The 26585-nt window shown below is 57.7% G+C and overlaps 2 protein-coding genes across 18 annotated transcripts in view; one reads left to right on the top strand and one right to left on the bottom strand.

The window, feature by feature from the left end:
* Nucleotides 1-5018: 5018 nt before the first annotated feature.
* On the bottom strand, nt 5019-8885 carry AGXT (alanine--glyoxylate aminotransferase). The gene is made up of 11 exons (XM_054386048.1): nt 8706-8885; nt 8401-8593; nt 8004-8068; nt 7825-7925; nt 7536-7606; nt 7142-7226; nt 6782-6877; nt 6444-6513; nt 6239-6334; nt 5902-6030; nt 5019-5126 (listed from the first exon to the last, which is right to left on the bottom strand). The coding sequence occupies exons 1-11, from the start codon at nt 8868-8870 to the stop codon at nt 5019-5021; spliced, it is 1179 nt and encodes a 392-aa protein (XP_054242023.1). The 5' UTR covers nt 8871-8885.
* Nucleotides 8886-17551: 8666 nt separating this feature from the next.
* The window catches only part of KIF1A (kinesin family member 1A), a 33331-nt gene continuing 24297 nt past the window's right edge, over nt 17552-26585 (top strand). For all 17 annotated transcript variants that reach the window (XM_054385825.1, XM_054385824.1, XM_054385823.1 and 14 more), the window contains exons 1-12: nt 17552-17657; nt 22148-22224; nt 22329-22508; nt 22987-23052; nt 23230-23408; nt 23752-23863; nt 24222-24299; nt 24866-24931; nt 25186-25203; nt 25553-25628; nt 25743-25821; nt 26075-26217. In XM_054385825.1, coding sequence (XP_054241800.1) covers nt 17552-17657; nt 22148-22224; nt 22329-22508; nt 22987-23052; nt 23230-23408; nt 23752-23863; nt 24222-24299; nt 24866-24931; nt 25186-25203; nt 25553-25628; nt 25743-25821; nt 26075-26217 — 1180 coding nt within the window. The remainder of the gene's footprint in view (nt 17658-22147; nt 22225-22328; nt 22509-22986; nt 23053-23229; nt 23409-23751; nt 23864-24221; nt 24300-24865; nt 24932-25185; nt 25204-25552; nt 25629-25742; nt 25822-26074; nt 26218-26585) is intronic.

Below are 26585 nucleotides of genomic sequence, written 5' to 3'. Positions count from 1 at the left end.
TCCTGGATCTAGAAAGAGCCTGCTCTCAGCTCCTGTGGGCACAACACAAGTTCAGAGCAGCCCTGCCCTGGCAGCCCCAGGCAGACAGGCTGGGGCAGGAGGGTGGTGGTTTGCCTTCATCTGGCACAGGTTGTGAGGGGATGCTGCTGGGGCTGAGTGGTAGGAGGGTCCACAGCATTGTCCTGGCACAACCCATGGGCTGAGCATCTCTTGTCACCCTGCGGCATTGCCAGGGGGTATCATGGTGTGACTCAGTGCCCCAGCCTGGATCTGCCCTAGGGGCACACGATGCTTCCAGCAGCTCTCCCTGGCACTGGCCCAGCAGTGGTTCTTGTCAACACCCAGCTGCAGTTTCCCTCCCCCTGTCCTGTACCGGCTCCCAGCCCTGCTCTCCCTGCTGACATATTGTTACTCCTGTTACTATGAGCAGATTTGGAATGGTGGTGGAGCTGCAGTGGCAGCCAGCACTTCTCACTGGCACAGCTCTCCAGGGACTGACTTGGAAGACCAGATCAGCACAGTTAGGTGTGATAGAGCAAGGAGGTGGTGCACGATGCCTGGTTCCAGTCAAAGTCCTCCAGCACCTCAAAGAGCTCCTTGTTTCAGCCATCATGAGCTGCCAATGCTGCTTCCTGGTCCAGCCAGGTGCCTACACCATCATGGCACTTCCTCAGCCAGAAGCTGCCTCCAGCACAGCTGGGGAGCCCAGCTTGGTGGTGGTCCCTGTGCAAGTGGGCTAAGGTTTAAGTTCCCAGGCATATGACCCACCCAAAGCCTGCCCAAGTGAGTGAGCACCCTGCAATGGGCTAAGTCTGGCTTTATGCTAGGCTAAGAAGGAGGAGATGCAGATTTCTTCTTGATGTCCCATTGCAGCAGAATTATCCTTGGGCATCTTCACTCTGGGCTGATGGCACCCTCTTTGGTGGGTGGCAGCTCCATGCAGCTTTCACGGATCCCCATGGTTAGTCCCCAGGGAGGGTTTGCTCAGAGAGCTGGTGTGTTTGGCTCGCCCTAACCACCCCCCAGTCTCTCCTGGCCTCTAAGTGCCCCCTGCTACCTGGAGTAGGATATTTGGAGCTGGAAGTGCATCAGGGGTGGACTGGGACCTCGAGGCATGAGTCTGACCCTGTGCACACATGAGCCTCAGCTGAGAGCAGCGGCCCCAGGAAGGGAAAGGAACTCTGGGAACAGCCGTAAAGATCCCATCAGCCTCTTTGTCCATTTCCATCTCCAAAAGTGCTTCTTGAAGTAAATCTCAGACCTAATGGAAAGGGAAACCTGAGGGGACCTCATATCTGAAAAAGTTTCTTAACATAGCCTCAGGAAGCTCATCATTCCCTCCTTCCTCCATAGCCAAGCCAGACCCCTTCATCTTGCTCTACCCTCATAACCTGAGGCCTTTGCTCATCCCTTTTTCTTGGACCACGTTGTTTTTCTTGGCACTGTTCAGCCACCCAGCAGCATGGCCCTGTTTGACCACTCAGGGCTCCCTGCTGTGCCTACACCTGATGGCTTGGTCCTGAGTCCCCTCCTCCAAAACCACCTCGGCAGGGTTTGGAGAATGGCTTTTGCTGGAGAACCACAGCCAAACCATAGCACTGGAAAAGGCTGAGTTGAGTGGGGTGTGCTGACAGGCATTGTGGCACAGATCTGGTTTAGCCTGTGGGACTGGCGGTGGTAACCTAAACAGAGTCAGACCCTCTTCATCTAGGTGACTTTAGCACCAAAAATAGGCAGGAAGATGCCAGGGAGGTCTCCCTGCTGATCCACAGCGGCTGGAAGTCTGTCCACTTTGACATTATCCCTGTGGTGATGAGATGGCAGGAGCCACTCTGGCTCAGGGGGTGTCAGAGTGAAGGCCACAGGAGAGGACGATTTCATCCTGCCCCTCCCGGCTGTGGGAGGTGGGCAGCTTGGCTACATGCAGGGCGAGGAGACCTCACGCCAAGGATCCCCCTTGGCTGGCAGCACTGCTGGCTGTGGGCAAAAAGTGGGTGGGAAAGTGGATGGACATGTCAATAGGTGGGTGAAGTCATCCCCTTGTGATGCCCAGACCAAGTGCACTGTGTTGGGGACAAAATCTCAGCCAGATTTCAGGCAGCTCAAGGAAAGAGAAAGGGCTGCAGCTGAAGGAGTCCCTGCAAATTGTTTGCAGGAGCTCAAGCATGGTCATGCAGATGGTGGCAGCTCCCAGCTCAAGGGTCAGGAGCAATCCTGGGTCCCTAGCAGCAGCAGAGTGATGAGGTATCTCCCAAGGTGCTTGGCCCCTCCTTGGCGTCCAGTCCTTCTGCTCTGGGGTAGCATGCAGACCTCCCCACTGCACACAGGGGAGCACAGAGCTGTTCTCCTCCCCAGAGGATTGACAGGACCTGGACATCTCTGTCTACAGGCTCCTGGTGATTCTCCTCCACTGCCTGGTCACCCAGCACGTGCCCCACTTTCTGCATCTGGATGAGAACTTCCTCTAAGGAGAGGCCACACACCTTGCTTCCCTTTACTGTAAGGTGGGGAGCTTTGCCAGGCAGAGACAGCGAGCTGTAGGGACAGGGAGCTGTAGAGACAGGGAGCACCAGAGACAAAGAGCTGTAGGGATGAGGAGCTGTAGAGACAGGGAACAGCAGAGACAGGGAGCTACAGAGACAGGGAACAGCAGAGACAGGGAGCTGTACAGACAGGGAGCTGTAGAGACAGGGAGCTGTAGGGACAGGGAGCTGTAGGGACAGGGAGCTATAAAGAGGGAGCTGCAGAGACAGGGAGCTGTAGAGACAGGGAGCAGCAGAGAGAGATCTGTAGAGACAGGGATCTGTAGATGCAGGGAGCTGTAGAGAAAGGGAGCTGCAGAGACAAGGAGCTGTAGAGGCAGGGAGCTTTAGAGACAGGGAGCAGCAGAGACAGGGAGCTGTAGAGACAGGGAGCTGCAGAGACTGGGATCTGCAGAGACAGGGAGCTGTAGAGAAAGGGAGCTTCAGAGACATGGAGCTGTAGAGACAGGGAGCTGTAGAGAAGGGGAGCTTCAGAGACATGGAGCTGTAGAGACAGGGAGCTGTAGAGATAGGGAGCAACAGAGACAGGGAGCTGCAGAGACAGGGAGCTGCAGAGTGGTAGCTGCAGAGACAGGGAGCTGTAGAGAAGGGGAGCTTCAGAGACATGGAGCTGTAGAGACAGGGAGCTGTAGAGATAGGGAGCAACAGAGACAGAGAGCTGTAGAGATAGGGAGCAACAGAGACAGGGAGCTGCAGAGACAGGGAGCGGTAGAGAAGGGGAGCTGTAGAGAAGGGGAGCTGTAGTGACAGGGAGCTGCAGAGACAGGGAGCAGGAGAGACATGGAGCTGCAGAGACAGGGAGCTGTAGAGAGAGGGAGCTGTAGAGAAGGGGAGCTGTAGAGAGGGAGCTGTAGAGAAGGGGAGCTTCAGAGACATGGAGCTGTAGAGACAGGGAGCTGCAGAGACAGGGAGCAGCAGAGACAGGGAGCTGTAGAGACAGGGAGCTGTAGAGAAGGAGAGCTGTAGAGACAGGGATGAGCAGAGACATGGAGCTGTAGAGACTGAGCGCTATAGAGACAGGGAGCTGTAGAGACAGGGAGCAGCAGAGAGGGAGCTGTAGAGAAGGGGAGCTGTAGAGACAGGGATGAGCAGAGACATGGAGCTGTAGAGACTGAGAGCTATAGAGACGAGGAGCTGTAGAGACAGGGAGCAGCAGAGACAGGGAGCTGTAGAGACAGGGAGCTGTAGAGACTGGGGGCTGCAGAGACAGGGAGTTGCAGAGACAGGGAGCTGTAGAGGGGGAGTTGTAAGACAGGGAACAGCAAAGACAGGGAGCAGCAGAGACAGGGAGCTGTAGAGACTGGGAGCTATAGAGACTGGGAGTTGCAGAGACTGGGAGCTGCAGAGACAGGGAGCAGCAGAGACAGGGAGCTGTAGAGACAGGGAGCAGTAGAGACAGGGAGCTGTAAAGACTGGGGTCTGCAGAGACAGGGAGTTGCAGAGAGAGGGAGCTGTAGAGAGGGAGTTGTAAGGGAACAGCAAAGACGGGGAGCTGCAGAGACAGGGAGCAGCAGAAACAGGGAGCAGCAGAGACACGGAACAGCAGAGACAGGGAGCTGTAGAGACTGGGAGCTGCAGAGACAGGGAGCTGTAGAGACAGGGAGCTGCAGAGTGGTAGCTGCAGAGACAGGGAGCTGTAGAGAAGGGGAGCTTCAGAGACATGGAGCTGTAGAGACAGGGAGCTGTAGAGATAGGGAGCAACAGAGACAGGGAGCTGTAGAGATAGGGAGCTGTAGAGAAGGGGAGCTGTAGAGACAGGGAGCTGTAGAGTAGGGGAGCTGTAGAGACAGGGAGCTGTAGAGACAGGGAACAGCAGAGACAGGGAGCAGCAGAGACACGGAACAGCAGAGACAAGGAGCAGCAGAGACAGGGAGCAGCAGAGACAGGGAGCAGCAGAGACAGGGAACAGCATGCTGTCATGTCACTTTATTGAGGAGAGCTGGCACCGGGGAGCGAGGTCATGTCTCTTGTGGCTGTGCTGGGGTACATGGTCTCTGGTCTCCACCTGCAGAGCTGGGCTCCGAGGCAGGTGTTTCATCCCAGGGAACCTAATCTGGGGAAGGATGGCTGGCACCCTGTGCTGCTGGGCTCTGGCAAAGGGACAGCTGAGAGTGATTGTGGTGAGAGGGAAGGGACCTGTGGTTGGATCCTGCATCCAGCCAGTGTGCTTGCAGTGGGGGCTGCCATGCCATGCACTGGGGCTGGGGAAAGAGGAGCTGGGTGGCAGGCGATCCGGGTGAGGAATGACTCTGCGTGGGGGACCCGAAGAGGGGGTTTTGAGTCACATCCTGTGTTCGCCGAGCTGCAGTCCTCACCTCCATGTCCCCTGCTCTTCCAGCTCTGGCTTGGGTTGCAGAGTGTTGCAGCGTTTCCTGCCAGCATCTGAGGGAGGGAGTGGAGTCCCTCTGCTTGCCAGCTGCCTGCAGCCAGGCACGGAGGGAAGTGCTGGGCCCCCCCACACTGTTGCAGGGCTGCTCACAGACTGCTGCGGTGGCAGCGCCCGAGGGCATCTCGCAGGGCACGCAGCAGACGGTCCACATTGCACCTGGTCGAGTTGCAGCCCATGAGCCCGATTCGCAGGACCTGGGAGGAGAAGGATGTCTGCAGCGCCCGCTCTTGCGGCCACCCCCCTGCCAGGGGAGCGGCCAGCGGCAGAGTGCAGGGCTCCCCTGCGGAGCAGGGGACACAACAGGAGTGGCCATGTGCATGGCTGGGCAGGAGCAGGGGTGCACAGCTCCCTGATCGCTCCTACCTAATGTGTGCTTCTTCGAAGCCGTGCCACCCTGCTAGCGACACTAGTGATGTGCAGGGTTATGCAGTTACCTGCAGCAGCTGGGGGTGTTTAGGAGCCCCTGTGCATTGCTGGAGGTGGGGGTGTGTGTTTAGGAGCCCCTGTGCATTGCTGGAGGTGGGGGTGTGTTTAGGAGTCCCTGTGCATTGCTGGAGGTGGGGGGGTGTTTAGAAGTCCTTCTGCATTGCTGGAGGTGGGAGGTGTGTTTAGGAGCCCTTCTGCATTGCTGGAGGTGGGGGGTGTGTTTAGGAGTCCTTCTGCATTGCTGGAGGTGGGGGGTATGTTTAGGAGCCCCTCTGCATTGCTGGAGGTGGGGGGTGTGTTTAGGAGTCCTTCTGCATTGCTGGAGGTGGGGGGTGTGTTTAAGAGCCCTTCTGCATTGCTGGAGGTGGGGGGTGTGTTTAGGAGCCCTTCTGCATTGCTGGAGGCTGTGTGATGCATCCAGACCTGTATGTGTCATTTTCACCAGCCAGCAGCAGCTACTTGTGGGGTCTGCTGCTGATAGATGTGGCCACAGCTGGGTTCAGTGCCTGGATGTGGTCAGTGGGAGGGAAGGATGCTGCCCACCTTGCCCACAGAAGGACCTAGGCCCCCAGCAATCTCGATGGCATGGTTGTCCATGAGAAAGGCTACTATATCCTTCCAGTTGTAACCCTTGGGCACCTTGACAGTGGTGATGGTGGGAAGTCTTGCCTTCTGGGGAAGAGAGAAACTGGGTTAAACCTGCAGCTCCTGGCTGTGGCCCTGGCCCCCACTAAGCCCGTAGCCTGCCAGGAGAGAGCATTACTGGAGGAGGAGTTTTTCTCCATCATCAAAACCTGCCCAGGCATATCTCCATCCACTCAAGACCATGTCCTCCTCATCCTGCCTCTGCACCACAGGGTTGGGCTTGCCCCACACCCACCTCCTCCTTCACAAAGAGCTCAAGACCCAGATCATGCAGGCCCTGGCACAGCTGGACGCAGTTAGCCTGGTGCTGCTCCCATGAGCTCTCCAGACCCTGTGGGCAGAGAGGAGGGAGAAGGTCATTGCTTCTGGGGGGGACCTCCTGGCACCCACCATTCCCCCAAGCACTGCCAGTGCCCCCCTGCCTGCCCAGTGCCGCTCACCAGTTCCACCAGCATGGCTAAGCCTTCTCGCAGGCTGAAGAAGCTGTTGATGGGTGCTGTGTGGTGGTACCTGCAAAACCCAAGGGGCACCCAGGTAGGCTCAGTCGGGCCTGTGGCAGAGCTGACTCCAGCTTGTGATGGGGTAAGCTGGGGCACAGCATCTTCCCTCCTCTTCAACCAGCACAGAGGGGATGCAACCCGGGACCACTTTGTGACCAACAGACAGGGTGATGGGGAGACAGGGCCTGAGCCCTACAGGGCAGGCAGCTCCCAGGCTGGGGCAAAGGGTGTGGGTGCAGGTGGCCGTGGCCCTCTGCCCTGGCACTGCCTGCACTCACCTCCGTGGCTCCTCGTCACAGCCCCAGTAGTTTGCCAGCCAGCCCATGTCCAGGTAGAAGGACAAGGGCTTTGTCTTCCTCCTTAGCATCTTCTCCCTGGCAAAGTAGAGTGCTGGGTAGAAGCTGGACCTTGACCTCACCAGCTCTAGGGTGGGATCAGTCCTATGGGAGGGCCCCTAAAGCAGGCACAGAGGCTGGCCCGAGTGCCCATCACTGCCCAGGGATAGGTTGGGCTCTGACCCCACAGAGCTGCTCCTGGGTATGTGGGGCTAGAGCTGAAGACTGGCACAACAGAGAGGATTATAGCCTCCCCCCAGCCTCACTGCATTTCCCTCTATAGTGGGACAGGGTTCCTCTCACCTGGCTCGCTTGCTGAAGGAGATGAGGGCACTGCCAGGGGGGACATTGAGGACTTTCTGAGACCCTGAGTACAGAACATCAATCTCTGTTTGAGAGAGGAAGCAGCTGCTTAGTGAACTGGGGGCGCCATTTGGAACACACCCCCAGCTGGCTGCAAGTGGTGAATGGTAAGCACAGAGTGGCACACACTGCAGGTCCTGTTGCGTTTGGCCTGCTTTGAGGGACACCCCAGCATTGTTGATGGTCCTCCAGAGGGCTCTGTAGCTGCAGATGGACCAGTTTCTAGTGCTGCTAGCCTGAAACATGGTTGTAGAACTCATCCCACCACCTACCCTGCCTTGCCCAGAAGTGAGCTCTCTTGCTCCCCAGGTGCCTCTGATGCACTGTCTCTTACCCTGCTGGTCCATGAAGATGGGGGCTCCCCCAAGTGATGCCACCGCATCCACGAGTAGCAGACAGCCATGCCTGTAGGAGTACAAAGCTTGGCTTGATGTCTCTGTGGCCTCCTCTTGCCACTGCTAGGCCCCAAATCCTGATTCTCCTGAGGCTGTTTCACTGGTGTCAGCTGCTTCCAGCACAGCAGAGCCAGAGGAGAACTCGGGGCATGAAAATCCCTGTGCCACAATCCCCAGTGGCAACTTGGGCATGCTGCCAGCCCCTGTAGATGCCCACCACACACTGACCGGTGGCACAGCTCGCCCAGCCCCTCCAGCGGCTGCAGCACTCCAGTGGAGGACTCGCCGTGAGTGATGAAGAGCACTGAGGGCTTGTGGTGCACCAGGCCCTGCATGAAATACAGATGAAGGTGATGGCCCCCAGGGATAGTTCATCCTTACCACCCCACACCATGGCCGGCACTCACCTCCTCTATGTCCCACGGAGTGAAGTACTCACCCGGTGGCTTCAGCAGCTCGTGGACTTTGGCTCCTGGGAAGGGTTTGGGAAGAGGGTGGTGAGATTTGGGCATACCTCCCACTAGGCAGCAACTTATACCACAAGGGAGTTGATTGTACATGAACCGGGAGCACAGCTGCCCACCAGGGTCTGACCTCCTGCAGATTTGCCCAGTGGGAAAGCCATGACCACCATCAATGGAGGGACATCACTTTGGAAAGAAACCTGGCGCGCTTCTGGGCTGCAGAAGCCATGCCACTAATCACTGCTGCTGGGACTGCAAGCCAGGGATCACATTCTGGCATCCCACCTGCAAGCCCAGTCCCCTGAGCCCCATCAGCACCATCCAGCTATCTCCAGCCTACCTAATCTCCTGGCGATGTCGGCAGCGCGTTGTCCCCAGATGCCATTGATGGCCACCAGCGCAGTGTCACCGTGCTCCAGCAGGTTCAGGAGGGCAGCCTCCATGGCACAGTGGCCAGTGCCACTGATGGCCAAGGTCAGCTGGTTCTGTGTCTGGAAGGCATACTGGATGCCTGCCTTGATCTCATCCATCACCTGTGGCAGCAGGGGACCCGCTGACATCACTGCCGCCCTCCTCATTCCAGCAGAGCCCTTCTTGGAAGGGCGAGGGAGAGAAGGGGAGGAAGGCTGGGTTGAGGCAGCTCACCTGCAGCACCTCAGGGTGCATATGGCCCAGGAGCTGTCGGCCCCCTGCAGCCAGTATGCGGGGGGGCACATTGCTGGGCCCCGGCCCCAGCAGCAACCTTTCTGGCACAGCCAGGGGCCGAAGCAGCCCCTGGGGTGGGGGAACACGGAGCAAGCTGGTGGCCATTCCCAGGAGCCGAGCCCAGAGCAGAGGAGTAGTGGAGGCTGCCCTCACACTGGCCAGCACCGCACCACGACACATTCTGTGCCAGCAGTCCCCAACACCGCCGTGGACCCTGACCCTGGGTCTTGGTGCCTCCCCACCACTGGCCTGGACTCTGCCCCTGGCCACCTCCTCATCCAGTTAATGTGCCACCAGCACTGCCCCTGCTGTCTCAAGCCCCCTCAGTTTGAGGATTCCTCCCTTGCTAGTGCTGCAGGGGGGCTGCTCCCCAGGCATGCCAGCCTCTGTTACTGGAAAGCACTTGTGCAGGACACTGTGGTTGATGGTTTCCAATGCTGTCATAGCAGGTGGGATTCCTGCTCCTGGGTATGCAACTCCCATGTGGCATGGGGTGGTTGTGCTGGGAGTGGCTTGGCACAGCTGCCACAGTCACTAATATTCCAGCAGTACAAAGCTCTGTCAGCTAGGTCTCACTGATCAAGGAGCTGCCCTGTAGAAGGACACTGGAAGACCAATGGATGTCATCTATCTGGACTTCGGTAAAGCCTTGGGCACAGTCCCCCACAACTGGAGGTGTTTAAGGCCAGGCTGGATGAGACCTTGAAGAGTCTGGTCTAGTGAAAAGTGTCTCTGCCCATGGCAGGGGGTTGGAGCTAGATGATCTTTAAGGTGCCTTCCAACCCAAACCATTCTATGAACAGCCTTCTCTCTAAACTGAAGAGAGTTGGATTTGATGGGTGAACTGTCCAGTGGATAAGGAATTGGTTGGATGGTTCCATCCAAAGACTAGTGGTCAACAGCTCGATATCCAGATGAAGACAGGTGACAAGTGGTGTCACTCAAGGGTCTGTATTGGGACAAGTGCTGTTCAATGTCTTCAGCACTGATACAGTCTGAGACTGAGGCACCTTCAGCAGGTCTGCAGATGATACCATGCTGAGTGGTGTGGTTGATAAGGCTGAGGGACAGGATACAATCTGGAGGGACCTGGACTGTCTGGAGAGGTGGGCTGAGAAGAACCTCCTGAGATTCATTAAGGCAAAGTGCAAGGTCAGGGCAACACTCAACATCAGTCCGGGATGGGGGTGATGAGATTGAGAGCAGCCCTGTAGAGAAGGACTTGAGGATGCTGGTGGGGGAGAAGCTGGACAGGAGCCAGCAATGGGCACTGGCAGCACGAAAGGCCAAGGGCAGCCTGGGCTGCATCCAAAGCAGTGTGGCCAGAGCTGGAGAGAGAGGATCCTGCCCCTCTGCTCTGCTCTGGGAAGACCTCACCTGCAGTTCTGTGTCCTGCTGTGGGGCTCCAACACAAGAATGATGTGGACCTGATGGAGAGGGTCCAGAGGAGGCTGCTAACACAAGAATAATGTGGACCTGATGGAGAGGGTCCAGAGGAAGCTGCTACGATCTGGGGGCTGGAGTACCTCTCCTAAAGACAGACTGGGAGAGTTGGGGCTGTTCAGCCTGGGGAAGAGAAGGCTCCAGGGAGACCTTAGAGCTGCATTTCAATATCTGAAGGGGACCTCCAGGCAGGCTGGGGAGGAACTGCTCAGAAGGGCCTGTGGGGATAGGATGGGGAGCAATGGTTTGGAATTGTAGCAGGGCAGAGTTAGGTCGGACATCAGGAGGAAATTCTGCACAGTGAGGATGCGGAGACACTGGAACAGGTGGCCCAGAGAGGTGGTGAAAGCCCCATACTTAGAGACATTCCAGAGCAAGATTAAGAGGGCCCTGAGCAGCCTGCTCTAGTTGGAGGTGTCCCTGCTGACTGCAGGGGGGTTGGGCAAGGTGATCCTCAAGGCTCCCTTTCAACCCAATGCATTCTATGATTCTGTGATTCTCTGACACCTGGCTCAATGACAGCTACCTAGAGGAGACATCATTGGGATGGTTTGCACAAGGGCAGACAGCAGTACTCTGTGAGCTCAGCCTGGTTCACAGACATCACAGCATGTCCTGGTGATGCCACAGACCAATGTGTGCCTCTTCAGTACACCCTGTCACTGTCCACATGTGCCCACAATCCATTGTATCATGCCCGTCCTCAGGCATGTTCTCTGCTATCTGTACTCAGAAATGCAAACCAGCTGCCTGCTGCCAGCTTCTGGCAAGACCAGGAGTGGGTCCATGGCCAGAGGTGCCAGTCAGTGATCAAAGCTTTGGTCTCAAAATGACAGTTATGAGGTGGAAGAGCTAGCACTGGTGGCTGGTGCTGAAGACACGTTTAACAGGCATGTCAGACTGGCAATGGTGCCAGGCAAGAGCACTTCTGCCCAGGCAGCCCAATAATCTGAGAGGAGCTGGGAGCCAGTGTGGCTGACACAACATATGGATGATGGAAACCATGGTTAGTCTTGGGGACTTCTGCCCAGTCATCTTCTACTAAAGTGAGGATCATAAGTCCTGATGTCCTAAGAGGTTCCAAGCCAGCCCCTTCCTGCTCCTCTGGCTGGGAAGACTCTCCCTGCTGCGGTTGCTGCCGGATGCTCATGGCGTCCCTGAAAACGGTCCCTAAGGCACCGGCAGGAAAGACCTGCTGGACACCCACCACCGCTGTGGGTGGATGGATGAAGACCCCTCGGCTGCCTGTCTTCCAAGGAGGCTTGTGCAAAGGCTGGGGCAGGGAGGGGACGTGTGACCTCATGGCTGGCTTGGAGGGGCGAGGGAGAATGCGCTGCTGGAAACAGCTGGCAGGAAAGGCGTCATCTGCTTTCTGCGATGGGCTCAATTCCCCAGCGCAGATGGATGGGAGCCTGCCGTGTCGCCGGGTTGCGGGGCGGGGGGCTCACCGGGCTGGGAGCTGAAGCAGCTCCACATCGGGGATGAATGCCGGCAGGCGAGGGCTGCCGGAGCCTGGGGGCCCAGGGCTGGCTCCGGAGGGGGGACCACGGTGCTGACGGGAGGCTCAGGGGAGACAGTTCCCGAGGCAGGGTGCCGGCGGGACAGGGGTACCGCACCCGGGGAAGCCGGGCTGGGGGGAGGGCGGTTGCCGGGCGATGGTTGCCAGGTGACCTGGGGGCCCCGCCCCTGCCCACGCCCTTGCAGCCGATTCCGCTGCGCGGACCAGGGATGGGGGGGTGGGATGCGCTGACGTCACCGTTCCATCCCCAGCTTGCGTTCTCTCGGTTCCCCCTCTGCCCCGGGCGGCGGCGGCGGCCAACCAGCGCGCGGGGCGGGGCGGGCGGGCACCGCAGGGGCGGGGCTGCTTCCATCCGCACCGGCACCGACACCGGCACCGCACGGCGCGGCTCGGCTTCATGCCCGCGCTCTCCAGCCGCGGCTGAGCGCTGCGCTCCGCCGAACCGGGCACAGACACAGGTAGGAACAGACGGCACGGTGCCAGACCGGGCAACCCCGCCACGCCGGACGCTGGCTGAGGAGGGGTCCCAGTGCTTGCCGCCCCTCTCGGCCCCGACAGCAGCGAGGCGTGGCGTTGGGAGGTCCGGCGGGGCTGGGGGCCTGCGGCTGGCCGCCATTTTGCGGGGAACCCCGAGGCGCGGGGGAGGGAGGCCGGGCCGGAGAGGTCTTCCCGCGGGTTCCCGTCGCGGTCTCCGGTGGGTGCCGCCCCAGCTTCCAGAAGGATCTTGCCGCCGGGAGTGGGGGAATGGGGGGGGGGGGGGGGGGGACTCGTTGGGGACGGGGTGAGGCCTCTGCACCCTCGCTACGAGGCTGGGGCGGGGAGGGCGAGGATGCCGTCCCTGCAGCTCGTGAGAGGCGACACACGGAGCCCTCGTCACCCCCGAGGCAGCTCCGCTATCCCCTGGGGGCAGGTGTCGCTGCCTGGGAAGCTGAGACATCCTTCACGGTGCTGAACAGCATCATGATGCTGGAAGAAGCCGCGGGCGTCCCTGGGGCTGTCATGGGTGGGGATGGGCTCACAAAGCTGCTGCCAAGCCGAGGCTCTTGCTTTCTGCTGCTGAGCTTGCACTTGCAGACAACTAGGCAAGGGCTGCAATGTCACTGTGGGCCAGCGCTGATGGCTTCTCGCCGGAGGATGAGGTGGTTTCTGGGTGGAGGGGCAGGTGCGGAACCCTGCACTTGGGCACCCTGGCTCCCAGGGAGCAGCCTCGCACCTCTCCTGTTGCCTTCCTCCTCTGCCCTTCCTCTTCCCACATGGGTCAGCATCTCCCCTCCTGGGCCTCACAGACCCAGGAGTCTCCTGCCTGCTGAGGTCCCACGCCCCCTGCGCAGGGCTTGGGGAGGACAGGGAACCAGCTGAGCATCAACTTTGTCACCCTATGGCCATCCTTCCAGTCGGTGGTGCCCAGAACAGCCCCTTAGGTGGTGGCTTTGGTGGCACAGAGACGCAGGGGGAGGGACAGTAGACTTCCTTCCAGGGTACAGTCAGGGATGTGGTAGTCTCTGCTGTCCACACACACTGCTGTTGACCTCCATTTTGAATGGGAGGTTGCAGCTGTTACTGGCACAGATGCTACCACCAGGCCCTTTCCTCCCTATGTGTGACCACAGCTGCAGCCCCCAAAACCTTGGGAGGTATTGGGACCTGTGTTCCAGCCCCCATCGCTGGCTTCCCACCCCTCTTTGTATCCAGCCATGCTGGTAACCTGCCAGAGCTCATTGCCTTTTCTATGCAGCTTTTCCCTGCAGTGGGTTTTAGCATCCAGGAGAGGATGGAGACAACGGGCAACAGACTGTGAGTGGCCTTACCTTTGTAGCAGTAACAGGGAACTGGCTGACAACAAGTAGGACCAACTGCCTTAAATTTGCTACCTGCAAATTTAATCCACATTGAAACTCCCAACAAGCTTCAAACACTGCCCTGAAGCCGTGTTCCCCATTGAGGTGGAAGTGAGGTGAAGGAGGCACAGGGCCGACAGACATGATGGCATAAGGGAAACAGAGGGGATGAATTTCAGCTGGGGATGGCAGGGCTCCAGCCCCTGCCCTGGGCTGTCCTCCAGGCTGCTTCCTCAGCTGCAGGTACTGTTCCAGGGAAAACTGCACCGTCACGGTCCCTTGCACTGTGCAGGGCAGGACACAAGTGAAGAGCTGCCACGGGATTTGCTGTCATGCACAGATAGTGCCTCATCATCTGGGCCAGCTGCCTCCAGTGTCCGTCACTGTTCTTGTTGTCCCCAAACAGCAGGCAGGGTCCCACAATCCCAGATGGAGCTGAAAGGGCCCTGACGAGGGGTGCAGGTTAAGGGCTCCTTCAAACAAAGCTTATCAGAAGTTGAGGACACTGTGACTTGGGAGGCACATCCAGATGCAGTGATCCCCCTTGCCACTGAGATGACTTGGGGATGCTCTCAGACAAAAGAGAGCATGGCCTGCAGCCACAGTGAGGTGGCCTCTGCCCCATGCTGTGCACAGGGATTGTGGTGTCCTGCCTGTGCCACCCCACGTTAGCATTATCCAGCCCTGCAGCAGAGCACAGGCTGCCTGGCGTGTCCCTGCAGCATCCTTAAGGAAAGAATTTGCTGTAGATGGCACTTGGGGAAAGTGATTCCTGTCCCACTGGCCACCTCATAGCCATGGCAGAGAGGGCTGTCAGTCAATAACTCTCGTTAGTTAATCTCAGCTGATCCAGTTAATCATTGCTCTCTTTCACTCATTGCCAGGGGCTAGAGGATGCATCAGTAGGGATGGGCAGAGCATAGTGGGCTGCACAAAAAATGCAGAAAGAGATGCTCTGCAGAGCTGGAGACAGGCCTGGATGTTCCCCTGGCACCATGGCCCCAGGGACTCTGCTGCCCTCCTCAGCTGTCTACTTTGTGCGTGGGAGTGGCCCAGGGAAGGAGCAGGGAGCACGGCCGAGCTGGTGGCCTGCTCCCAGTGGAAGGCTGATAGCAGCCTATTGAATTTCTCTCGATGGCAGATTAAGCAGGCAGAGCGGAATGGCTGTCCCTAGGCAGAGCAGGATGGCTGGGCTTGAGCCGCCTGCTTACCCCTGCCCTGCCTGCCCACAGCCTGTCTGCAGCATTCCCTCTCTCCATGGGATGGTGATGTGGGTGCTGGCCCCAGCTGGTGGTGCTGCCATGTCACCGTGCGTGCAGGTCCAATTCCTGACCAAAACAGGAAAGTGAGAGCTGGAGGAAGGAGAGCTGAGCTCGGGACATAGTGCTGCCTGGAGTCTGCACTGCTGTGCAGAGGTGGACCAAGAGAGCTGCGGGTGAGCAGGAGGGAAGGAGTAAGGTGCTGGCTGAGGGAGCTGGAGGGGATGGATGGAGACAGAAAATGGAGCTTGCAGCTCTGCAGCAGGGAATGTGGGCAGGGAGAGGAGCCCATGGTGTTGAGCTAGGTGGGCCAGATGGCTTGCTGGGAATACACTGGGATGTGGGCAGTAGGATGGCAGGCAGAGAGGAAAGGTTCAGCTGATGAAGAGGGGGCTTCTCACAGCCAGTGGGGTTGGGCTGGGGGTGGCACTGGTGTAGGGCTGAGCAGGCCCTCTTGGCAGCAGGGGCCAAGCAGCTACTGATGGAGGGCATGCAGCAAGACATGATGCCTGGAAAATTGGGATGAAGGAGAAATTGGAGCTCCTTTGTGAGACGTGATAGGGCTGGGGAGGCTGTGATGGGAATGGCACAAGGGCAGCAGTCAACCTGGGTGGGGTTGCTGATGGATGTGGCGGCCTGGTGACAGTGTCTCTTGCTGAGGGCTGTGCTGCAAGGTGGGAGTCCAGGAACCTGACCCACCCACTTTGCATCCTTTGGATCTGGAGAAACTGCAGTGCTAATCGGGGGGTGGAGAGTGAAGCACAGTTGACATGGGCAGTTTTCAGGTGCTGCGTGGGATTTAGCCTGACAACAGATCCATTGTTCCTGAGCACCAGCAGTGTCACAGGGTGGGGCAGCTTGAGCTGACTGCCTTGTTAGGATGCAGCCCTTCCACCCAGGAATATATCCCATTGTTTCATGGGAAAGCTGACTTGTTCATTCCCCTTTGGCAAGGAGTCTTGTTTAATTTTCGTTTTCTCCGCGATCTGAGAAAGCAGCAGAGTGCCTTTTGGCATGCAGCAGCCTGCCCACTGGCTCAGGGACTCCACGCTTGTGTCAAGCACCCACTTAATGCACACTCAGAAAAACCTGAGACTGAATGCTTGGGTTGGTGGGATTTAAGGGTGGGATTGCTGGCTGAGCACACTGGGGGCTCCAGTGATATTTCAGCTGGGCAGTGAGAGGAGGGTTTGGGAATGATGGGAGAAGATTTGTCCTCTTCTTGCTGTCAGGGATGCAGTCTTGCTTCTAAAACAGGTGAAGCATTTTTGAAAGACAGCACTGAGCTTATAATACTTTCTGGCTGCAAAGTTTTCCACCAAGACATGAATATACCTGCCTTTTTGCAGAGCATATATTGATTTGCTTTCCACCTCCTTTGGATATGAAACCAGAGCTATCAAACCTCAGTTAATTTTAAAGGCATCCCCCTCTCTTGGGACACTTTCCGTTCTGTGGGTTTATGGGTTTTTTCCTCCTTTGCCTTACAAATTCAGCTGTATTTTTAATTTCCACTGTAGTAAACGCATCTTGTGTTGAGGACCCGCTGCTCCACTTCCTCTCAGGTCATTGTCTGTGTAACCAGAGCTGTGCCTGATCTCCTCTGTATAGGAGAGAGCATCCTGCTGGCAAAGACCCGTCTCAGAAAGGCACATGGCATTTGCAAACACCCTTGCAGGAGTCCTGCTGGCAGGGATGCAGGAGGAGCTGATGACTGCCCATGCTGTGGGGTGCTGAGCTCCTGTTCTGCTGGCAGGAGCCAGGGAGCAGGAGATGGGCAGAAGAGGGGATGGATTCTAGAAGCCAGAAATCGATTTTGTCAGGGCTGATGCCATAGGACCCAGTGGTCAAGGGAAGGACCCCAGTGTCCTTTTCAGTACTTGTGAGGCTTAACTGGGGCTTGGGAAAGGTGGGAGTTGCTGCAGAAAGCCTGCACAGGACTGCTGGAATGAGCTATGTCTCTGAAAGGTGTTAAAGAGCAGTTGTGAGCTTGTGATTAATGATTTAAAAAGGAGTGGAAAACACTGGTGACCTGGGAGCTCCTGCAAGGTGCGATTTGCACCAGCTTGTTGGCTGGTGCTGCTCCTGCTGACTCTGTGCTTCTGCTTTTGCCAGGAGCTGAACAAATAACAAATAGCAGTGGCTGTGTTCAGCAGCTGCCTCCTTTCTCACATGGATGCCATAGTTCTTCTGCTCCTCCTCCACATGGTCCTGTTGCCTGGTCCCCGCTCTGCGGAGGCTGGAGTGGAGGCAGGAGGCTTGGGTGATGGACAGGAGCTTTTGGGCTTGCTTTCAGGTGAGGGTCTGCCTGCTGAGTGCTGCTGGCACGCAGGGATGGAAACACTGCTCCTTGGGGCCGTGCTGATACTGACAGTGCCAACATGTCCCTCTCACCTGCTGTGGGCGCCTATGGAGTGATGCTGCAGGGTGATGTAAACTATGGGTGCAGCCCTAGGGTAAGGGCAGGGATGTCTCCTGGGACTGATCAGGGAGTTCTGACCTGAGATATGAGGGGTAAGTGGGAGAGGCCAAATGCAGGCAGGCTGAGGAACAAAGCAAAATGTCACTTTTCTTACAGAGCAGGGGAGACCCTGTGGCACAGACTCTCTGTTTGTGTTTCCAGTGCAGCCACGAGGTGGGGACCTGGGTGTGAGCTTTCCTAACCTTGTCCTCCCTCCTTGCAGCACAGCCACTGCTCCCTGCCAACAGGACCCCCCAGCTGGAGCCATGGCAGGGGCGTCGGTGAAGGTAGCGGTGCGCGTCCGGCCCTTCAACTCCCGGGAGATGAGCCGGGAATCCAAGTGCATCATCCAGATGTCAGGAAGCACCACCAGTGAGTGCCGCTCTTGAGGGCTGGGGGGCCCAGAAAGGCTTTGGCTGCTGCCTGGGGAGGAGTGCGTGTGGTCTGGCCTCAGCAGCAAGCACTGGGCTGCTGACATCTTTGCTGTTGTTTGGAGGAGGGCATCTATGGGTGGATGTCACCTTTCCCACAAGGAAATGTAGTCCTGCTGCTGAAACAGCAGTAGTCATGTCTGTGTAGCACTGAGCCCTTGGGTTTTGGTGATACTGAATGGGGGAACATCCCAGGGCAGGCAACAGAGGAAGAAGAATGAGAAGAACTTGAAAATTCTGGTGTGTGGATGTCGGTTTCAGGGTGCCCAGCCCATGGTTCCCTGCCCAGGCGTGGAAGCTATGCACTGGCCAGTGACTGCTGATAGCACTGTATGGCTGGATACCATGCACTGTGGCTTGCTGGGACCCATTCCTGCTTCCATGGGGCCTGGAGCTGCAAGACAAGCAGGATGGAAGGGTAGGAGCACGGTTTGCCAAGGGAACAGTGTGCTTGAGGAGTGAAGATTTAGCATGGAGGCTTCTGACCAGTGTCCTGCCAGGAGCCTGTCTGGTATTTGCCCCTCTTTTAATAATGGCTGTTGGAAGTAAAGGGTGGGAAGGACACTCAAATCCCTCCTCCTTGGCTCTGGAAGCCTCCAGATGGGGCAGTGTCTAAAATAGCTCCCTCCCTGCCTGTCTGCCTGGGGCTTGCTGCGTCACTGGTGCTGGTGGGTGAAACACCGGCGCCAGCCACCCCCGCAGTGCGCACCGCCGGGCTGCCATGACAACCCCTGTGGGGAGGAAGAGGAGGGCACCCATGCATCCAGTGCAGCTCTTTGACCCCACTGGGCCCTACATTCACCCTGGGCCTGGGGAAGAAGGAATGAGGGGATCTGAGAGGCAATGTCTGCTGGTTTCTGGCATCTCAGGGGAGCTCTCCCTGCCTGGTTGTGCAGGGACCCTCCATCTGCCTGGGGTGTGGAGCTGCTCCCCTGGTAGCAGGGAAGGCTTTCCGGCCCTGGACAGGCAGGGCAGACATCCCTTCTGGCCCTGACTTGCAGGGGAACCTACCATGTCCCAGGTCCGGTCAAGAGCATCGGGCATCCCCCATCTCAACTGTGGCTGTGTTTTGTTAGAGTGATCTGCTCCTGCCCATCCTGCCAGCCCCAGACTTGCTCTGCAGCCCCCCACAGAGGGCTGGCAGGGCTGTGGGCAGGGGCAGTGTCCCGGCCAGCCCTTTGCTGACAGCAAGGTTTATCCTCTGTGAATAGACGAGCTGCCAGCTAATCCCCTCAGTGGGGGGTGGGTGCCAGGGGGGCTCTGATGCCTGGTTCCTCTGTAGCCAGGGGGAGTCAGATTCCCTTGCACGTATCAAGGCAGGGGACAAGCTTTGTGGTGGGCAGCAGGGGCTGGGAACCAGGACAGGAAGGGGTCAGCCTTTCTCTTGCCCTTCTCTTCTCCTCTAATATAGAGCTGCCACCTCCTCAGCTCACTGTGCCACAGCTGGCTGCCTGCCTGCCAACACTGCTGCTTTGTTCTCCTGGTCCCCCCTCTGGGGACCAGCCAGGGCACCAACACCCGAGCCCCTCTCCTGGCAGCTCTCATCAGGATGGCGAAGAAGGCACTGTGGCTTTCATTCCAGGAGGCCATTAATATGCTCTGGCCAGCGCCATGCCTCTGCAGGCTTTAAAGCACGGCAAATATTTTCTCTCCCATGCATCTTGGGTTTTATCTTTCTCAGTACTTGCCCATTCTGCTGGCTCTTTAGGGCAGAGACCAGGGCTATCTTCAGATGTTTTCCTCTTCCCCCTCTTGTCTGTATGTCTGTCTCCCCTTCCCCCTCCATTTTTTTCCTTTTTAATCCCCTTTGGCCAGAGCATGACTCTTTTGCAGCAGCTTTGCAGAATTCCTGAGGTGCCTGGTGACCAGAGAGGAAAAATCCCACCACCAGCAGCTTGGAGATGGGAATGCTGCTGGTCTCAGTGTGCTCCCTTCTCCCCTGTCTCCCATTCTCATGGCCTGCTGGGACAGCTGGGCAGCTGCAGCCTAGATACCCAGAGCTATCCTCAGCTGCTCCTCTGCCCTGTGCCTGGCATGGGCTGTCACTGGCATGCAAAACAGCTGCCTAGTGCAACCCCATCCTGCCTCCTCCTGGCTCTGCCTTTTTTTGGGTGGTGATGCTCCCGTTCACTCTAATGAGGGTCACCTTTGCAGGGCAGAGAAAGACCTGGGCTAGGGGGCTGTGTGGCATGGCAGAGCTGCCAGATGAACCCTGAGAGCCACTGGAGATGCTTCACCTGACTTCTTGCACGGCCTCTGCACCTGCTTCTCTTTGGCACAGCCACTCACGGGCCCTCGACACCCCAACCAGGCACCAGCAGGGATGGGTAGCCCCTGGGTCTCTGTGGTATAGAAAGGCAAGGTGCCCTTTCAGTCTGGATCTCAGCAGGACGGCCAGTTGCTGCAGAGGGATCACTTCCCAGCCCTTTCTCCTGAGGCAGCAGCTCTGGCTATAGTAATGATTCTGCCCTGGATGCAGAAGACATCCAGAGCATCGGAGTCGCACTGCCTCCAGGGTCCAGGCAGGCACGGAGCCAGTGCCCAGCTCCTCTGTGGTGCTGGAGTTGGCTCCTGCCCACAGTAAGGGGCATCCAAGCAGCACCATGCTGTGGTTTTGTGGTTGGTGGTGGATCCTGACCCTACTTCCCACCCTCCCCCTGCCTGTCTTGCTGCCTTTGCAGGCAGGGATAGGCAGGTCTCAGGCTAGAAGTGGTGCATCCCTTCTGGGGAAGAATCTGTCACAGAATCACAAAATCATAGAACAATAGAATTGTCTGAGTTGGAAAAGCCCTCTGAGAGCATGAGTCCAGCTGTCAGCTCACTAACCATGGCCCCAAGTGCCATGGCCACAGCTTTTTGAACACCTCCAGGGATGGGGACTCCACCACCTGGGCATTCTGTTCCAGTGCCTGACCACTCTTGCAGCAAAGAAATTTTTCCTCCTCTCCAACCTAACCCTCCCCTGGCACAATTTGAGGACATTTACTCTCCTTCTGTCACCTGAGACTAGGGAGCAGAGCCCAACCCCCACCTGGCTCCAGCCTCCTCTCAGGGAGCTGTAGAGAGCAATGAGGTCTCCCTCAGCCTCCTCTTCTCCACACTGAACATCCCCAGGTCCCTCAGCTGCTCCTCCCCAGTCCTGTTCTCCAGACCCTTCCCCAGCTTTGTTGCCTTTGGACCTGCTCCAGCCCCTCAGTGTCCTTCTTGGGGTGGGAGCCCCAAAACTGAACCCAGTACTCAAGGTGTGGCCTCCCCAGTGCCCAGTACAGGGCACAATCCCTGCCCTGCTCCTGCTGGTCACATCATTGCTGATCCAGGCTGGATGCTGCTGGCCTTCTTGGGCACCTGGGTACATGCTGACTCATGTTCAGCTGCTGTCAACCAGCACCCCTAGGTGCTTTTCTGCCAGGCAGTGGTGGCAGTGGAGGAGGACTTTGGAGCAGACAGCATCTGTATGTGTAATGCCATACACCAGGGCATCTGGCTTCACAGGGAGTGGGCTGCACCATGCCTGGAGGTTTTTGGGAGGGTCCCAGCTTGAATCCAGAGCAGATGCAAATCCTGGCCAAGCAGCAGTCCTGAAGCACGGCAAGGTTGGGGTTGCAGGGAATGGAGCTCTGTTGGCCTCTTCATCCCTGGCTGTGGCAAGGAGCATCTGGAGGCTGTGGGCACAGGAGCTGCATTGTGCCAGGCTGCAAGGTCATTCCAATGTTGCCTAACATGGCTGATGGCTGGATCTCGTGATCACCCCTCTGGTTTGGGTTTCTTCTGATGCATCTGTTCTTGCAGAAAAAAGCCACACTGCAAACACTCTACAGGAGGGGACCAAAAAGGCAGCGAATGAGGAAGAGAAATGATGCAGTCTCCAATTTCCATGGCAACGTCCTTTTCACCACAGGATGGGGAAAAGCAGGCTCTTGTTTCACTGTAGAGAGTCCTTAATCACCCTGCTGGGGCTAGGTACTGAAAAGGAGGCTCAGGAAAGGAGAGGCAGGAGCTGGAGAGGGCCTGGGGAGTCCTGATGGGGCTGCACCCGCTCCTGCCCCACAGTGCCAGGGTGTCTGGCTTTGGGTATGTGTCCTCCAGCTGTGGGGTGGAAGAAGGCTGTGATCCCCCTGTGCAGGTCTGGGCTCTCACAGGTAGCTGCTGAAGCAAGAAGGAGCCTGAAGGATGGAACCATCTCCTCCACACTGTGCCCAGCAGGACGTCTGGGCAAGGCTCTGCCCTGCTCTTGGTCTGATGCAGGCTCTGCTGGACATGGTGCCCAGCATTGCTGCTGGGACTGTTGGACTCTGGTGGCTGTGGGCCCATTTGTGCAGCTGGAGGGTCTTGGTTCCACTCTTCAGGACCGCTTTGTATTGAACCCCACTGCCCTTCCCTTCTCCTGAGTGGGATATGGGTGGCCTCATTCTCTCATCTGTTTGCCCCTAGCTATCCTGAACCCGAAGCAGCCCAAAGAGACACCAAAAAGCTTCAGTTTTGACTATTCCTACTGGTCCCACACCACGGTAAGTGGTGGGAGGTCTGAGCCCACCTGGAGTGCTAGGCTGCTCTGGGAAGAGGCAGGAGGACCTCCTTGCCACATTTCTCCTTGTTCTCCTCCTCTCTGCAGCCTGCAGACATCAACTATGCATCTCAGAAGCAAGTGTATCGGGACATAGGTGAGGAGATGTTGCAGCATGCCTTTGAAGGCTACAACGTCTGCATCTTTGCCTATGGGCAGACAGGGGCTGGAAAATCCTACACCATGATGGGGAAGCAGGAGAAGGACCAGCAAGGCATCATCCCACAGGTACCACCTGGTCCCAGCAGGATACTCAATGGAAAAGCGGCATGAGGAGTGAAGAGGGGAGCAGGTTGGGAGTGGGGCCAGGTGTACCACAGCCCTGCCATGGCAGTGACCTATCATGGCTCAGCTGGAGGGTGGAGGGACAGGGAGGGTCACGCTAGGCTGCTCTGAGCCCAGGTGATTTGCAGCCTGGCTGCACAAGGCCAGCATCTGTGGGCAGCAGGAGTCCCAGCACTGAGCTGCCGCTGGCTGCTCTGGCCAAGAGCTGCGAGGTGCTGGCTTAGCAGGGCGGCAAGGCGGGCCTCTGGGCATGCTGAACACTGGTATCAGCAGTGGGGGTTCTGCCAGCACCCCAGAAGCCATCCTGGCACTCAGGGGCTCTGATTTTTGGGGTGAGAAGGTATAAATCCCTGAGGGCTGAGTCCCCTGGGCAGGAGCAGCCTGGCTGGAAGCTGAGCAGCCTTGGCTCTTCTCTCCGCAGCTGTGTGAGGATCTCTTCTCCCGCATCAATGACACAACCAATGACAACATGTCCTACTCTGTGGAGGTAGGCACTCCCTTGCCTGCTAGTCTGGCTCCAGCCTCCCCCCTGGCTCTGCAAGCCATGCTACTGTACAGGTCTCTCTTTTGGGGGGTCCCAGCCTTGGGTGTGGGGTCGGCGAGCAGGGCCTGATTCTGCCTATGTGCTGCTAGCCACTAGCTCTGCCCATCCCCTCTACTCTAGGTGAGCTACATGGAGATATACTGTGAGCGCGTGAGGGACCTCCTGAACCCCAAGAACAAGGGGAACCTGCGGGTGAGGGAGCATCCCCTTATGGGCCCGTACGTTGAAGACCTTTCCAAGCTGGCTGTGACCTCCTACAATGACATCCAGGACCTCATGGACTCTGGGAACAAGGCCCGGTGAGTTGTGGCAGCAGGAGATGGCCAGGACTGGAGAGCCTGCAGACATTTCCAGAAGGTCCTGGCTAACTTCCTTGCTTTGCTAGCCTGGCTGCTCTGAAGGTGGGAGTCTCCTCCTGTATGAGCACTGGGTACCACCTCCTATTTTCACCTCACCTTAAAATGCCCTGGAGGTAGCAGGAGAAGCCTGGGCTTCTGCACATCTCCTCCCAGAGTCCTCTCCTATCCTGCAGACTTGCCTTCCCATCATGTATTCTGTCCTGAAATGAGTCCTGGCCCCATTGCCAGCCACTCCAGTGTCTCCTGCAGAGTGTCAGACCTCCCTGTCCCACTCTTCCCACAGCACAGTGGCTGCCACCAACATGAATGAGACCAGCAGCCGCTCCCATGCCGTGTTCAACATCATCTTCACGCAGAAGCGGCACGATGCCGAGACAGACATCACCACTGAGAAGGTGAGAGCAGAGCCCGAGGGACTGGGAGAACCTGCATGGACCTGGTAAGGGCTTCATGTCCTATTGACAGCACTTAGGATGAGATGGTGCAGCCTGATGGAGGGTGGGAACAGGATGGAGATAAGTCCCATGTGTGCTCTGGGCCCATGATCCTTCAAGGGACTGGCCCCTGGACAGGATATTTGGCAGCTTTTGCCCTCCTGCCATTCCTTCAAGGATGTTATCCCTGCTCCTGGCCAAATCCCACTGCCTTCAGAGCAGTGTCACTTGGCAAGAGATGTTTGTTCCCTCCTTGGCTCCATGCTGAGGCCTGGTTTACTGTGCCTGCTGGTGCCGACAGCCTCTTCTCTGCCTGCAGGTCAGCAAGATCAGCTTGGTGGACCTGGCAGGGAGTGAGCGAGCCGACTCCACTGGAGCAAAGGGCACGAGACTAAAGGTGAGAGCTGGCAGGAGGCTCTCTTCTGCCGGTGGAGATGTTGTGTCCTACCCCCTTGACCTCAGCTGTGACATCTCCTCTTTGCCTGCTTCCTTGCTGGCTGTGCTGCTAAAATCATTTGCATTGGTTTGAAGCTGAAGGAGAACAGGTTTAGACTGGATCTTAGGAAGAATTTCTTCAGTACAAGGGTGGCGAGACTCTGGAATTGGTTGCCCAGGTTGTGGATGCCCTCTCCCTAGGGATGTTCAAGGCCAAGTTGGATGAGGTCTTGAGCAGCCAAGTTTAGTAGAGAGGTGTCCCTGCTCATGGCGGAGGGGAGGAGGTTGGAGCAGATGAACTCTGAGGTCCGTTCCAACCTGAGCCGTTCTAAGACTCTGTGACCTGGTTTTGTTTGAAAGCTGCCCACTGCCAGTTCTACTAGGGTCCAGGAGTCCCTGCTGGGAGATGCTGGTTATCCAGGAGAGCTCTTTGCCCACCCTATGCTGTCCCCATCCCCCTGGTACTCTGGGCTTTAGTGTCTCTCTGAAATGGAGCCTGAGCGTCTGGGCCTTTCCTCTTTCCACCAGGAAGGAGCAAACATCAACAAGTCGTTGACCACACTGGGGAAAGTCATCTCTGCCCTGGCTGAAATGGTAGGTAGCTGGGGCACAGACAAGCAGCAGCACCATGGGGAAATGGGCTCAGCTCAGCAGAGGTGGGCTCAGCTCCCAGGGATGGAGCATCCCAGCTCTGAGGGATGGGCAGTTACATCCCAAGCTGTCTCAGGGCTTGGGTATGGCCACGAGCTCCCAAGGGCCCTGCACCCACTGCTGTCTTGGGAGACAGGGAGCTATGGTGGGTGCTGAGGAAGGGAGCAGCTCACTTAGTCTCTCCTCTTTCTTTACAGGACTCAGGGCCCAACAAGGTAGGTGTCCTGGCCAGGCTGGGTGAGGCAAGCGTTGGTTTTTAGCACAGTTGGGTGGGAGTGTGTCACAGGGTGGTTTTGGGGTGAGGCTTTACCTGGACCCAAGCCATGCTTCTCCTAGGGACTGGCAAAGGCCTCAGCGTCCCCATTACCCTCCTCACAGTACCTGGTGTTAAACACCCACCCTGGCCCAGGGAGAGCCCATGGAGCTGACCAGAGCTGCCTGAGGTTGCCATGGCTAGGCAAATCTATCCTCCTCTGAGTCCCCATGGCTGGGGACCAGCTGTCACCTTCCCTTAAAAGAGAGGAGGCAGTCTGACAGCTCTTCTCTTTGCTCTCCATGCCCCAGAACAAAAAGAAGAAGAAGACTGATTTCATCCCTTACCGGGACTCAGTACTCACCTGGCTGCTGCGGGAGAATCTGGGTGAGGACATGGGTGGGGATATGGGCTCAGTGGCAGGCATGGCTGCTGGGCAGAGGGTGATGGCTGGCACAGGAATCAGCACCTCCCTGAGGTGAGCGCATCTGTTCTGGGCAGGGGGCAACTCCAGGACAGCCATGGTTGCTGCTCTCAGCCCTGCTGACATCAACTACGATGAGACCCTTAGCACCCTCAGGTAGGAAGCAGTCCCCTTGTCTCCCCACAGTGGGACAGAGGGTGTCTCTGGAACGCCAGCACTGCCACATGTTCTCCTCATCTCTGTAGCAGCACTGGCTGGGGGGTGCAATCTCAGACAAGAGGCTGAGGGATTGTCCTGATGCTGGGATCCTCCAAAGGATTGTTTGCAGGAGGGGCTCATGGCACTCCTCCTTGCCCAGCAGCTGGGGATTTTCCCCTCTGCCACTGCTCAGGACCCTGTCCTTCCCCAGGTACGCTGACCGTGCCAAGCAGATCCGCTGCAATGCGGTCATCAACGAGGACCCCAACAACAAACTGATCCGGGAGCTGAAGGACGAGGTGGCACGGCTGCGTGACCTGCTCTACGCCCAGGGCCTGGGGGACATCATTGACAGTAGGTACCCCCCAGGACCCTCAGGCAATGGCTCCGGGCAGAGGCTAGCTGGAGTCCCCTCTGTGGGAAGACCGCAGCTGCCCTGCATCCTGCTCTGCCAGCCCTGTGGCAGCATTGCGCTGCCCGTGTGTGGCTGGGATGCCTCTGGTGAGCCCCTGTGCACGCATTCATGACCTGCAGCTCACTCCTGTGGGCAAGAGGAGCTACTTCGTACCCAGCAGACCTCCCCTTCTCCCTCTCTATCTCCCACCTTCAGCATCCTTTGTCCAGTAGAATTGCCAGGAAGAACTTTCTGGGGCTACAGCCACCCATGGCCTCCCCTCTGTGCTGTCGGATGCCCAGCTGAGATGAAGCCACTCTTGTTCTGT

Source organism: Indicator indicator, chromosome 13 (genome assembly GCF_027791375.1).
Source record: "Indicator indicator isolate 239-I01 chromosome 13, UM_Iind_1.1, whole genome shotgun sequence".
Classification (NCBI taxonomy): domain Eukaryota; kingdom Metazoa; phylum Chordata; class Aves; order Piciformes; family Indicatoridae; genus Indicator; species Indicator indicator.
This window is presented reverse-complemented; position numbering and strand designations above follow the sequence as displayed.

Bases quoted from the DNA above. Each gene is read 5' to 3' on its own strand.
- AGXT (XM_054386048.1), bottom strand. From the start codon at position 8,870: ATGGCCACCAGCTTGCTCCGTGTTCCCCCACCCCAGGGGCTGCTTCGG. The intron at 7,607-7,824 runs GTCAGTGTGTGG...GTACTCCTACAG, and splicing joins CTGGGCGAGCTGTGCCACCG to GCATGGCTGTCTGCTACTCG. The intron at 7,227-7,535 runs GTAAGAGACAGT...TCTCTCAAACAG, and splicing joins CATCTTCATGGACCAGCAGG to AGATTGATGTTCTGTACTCA.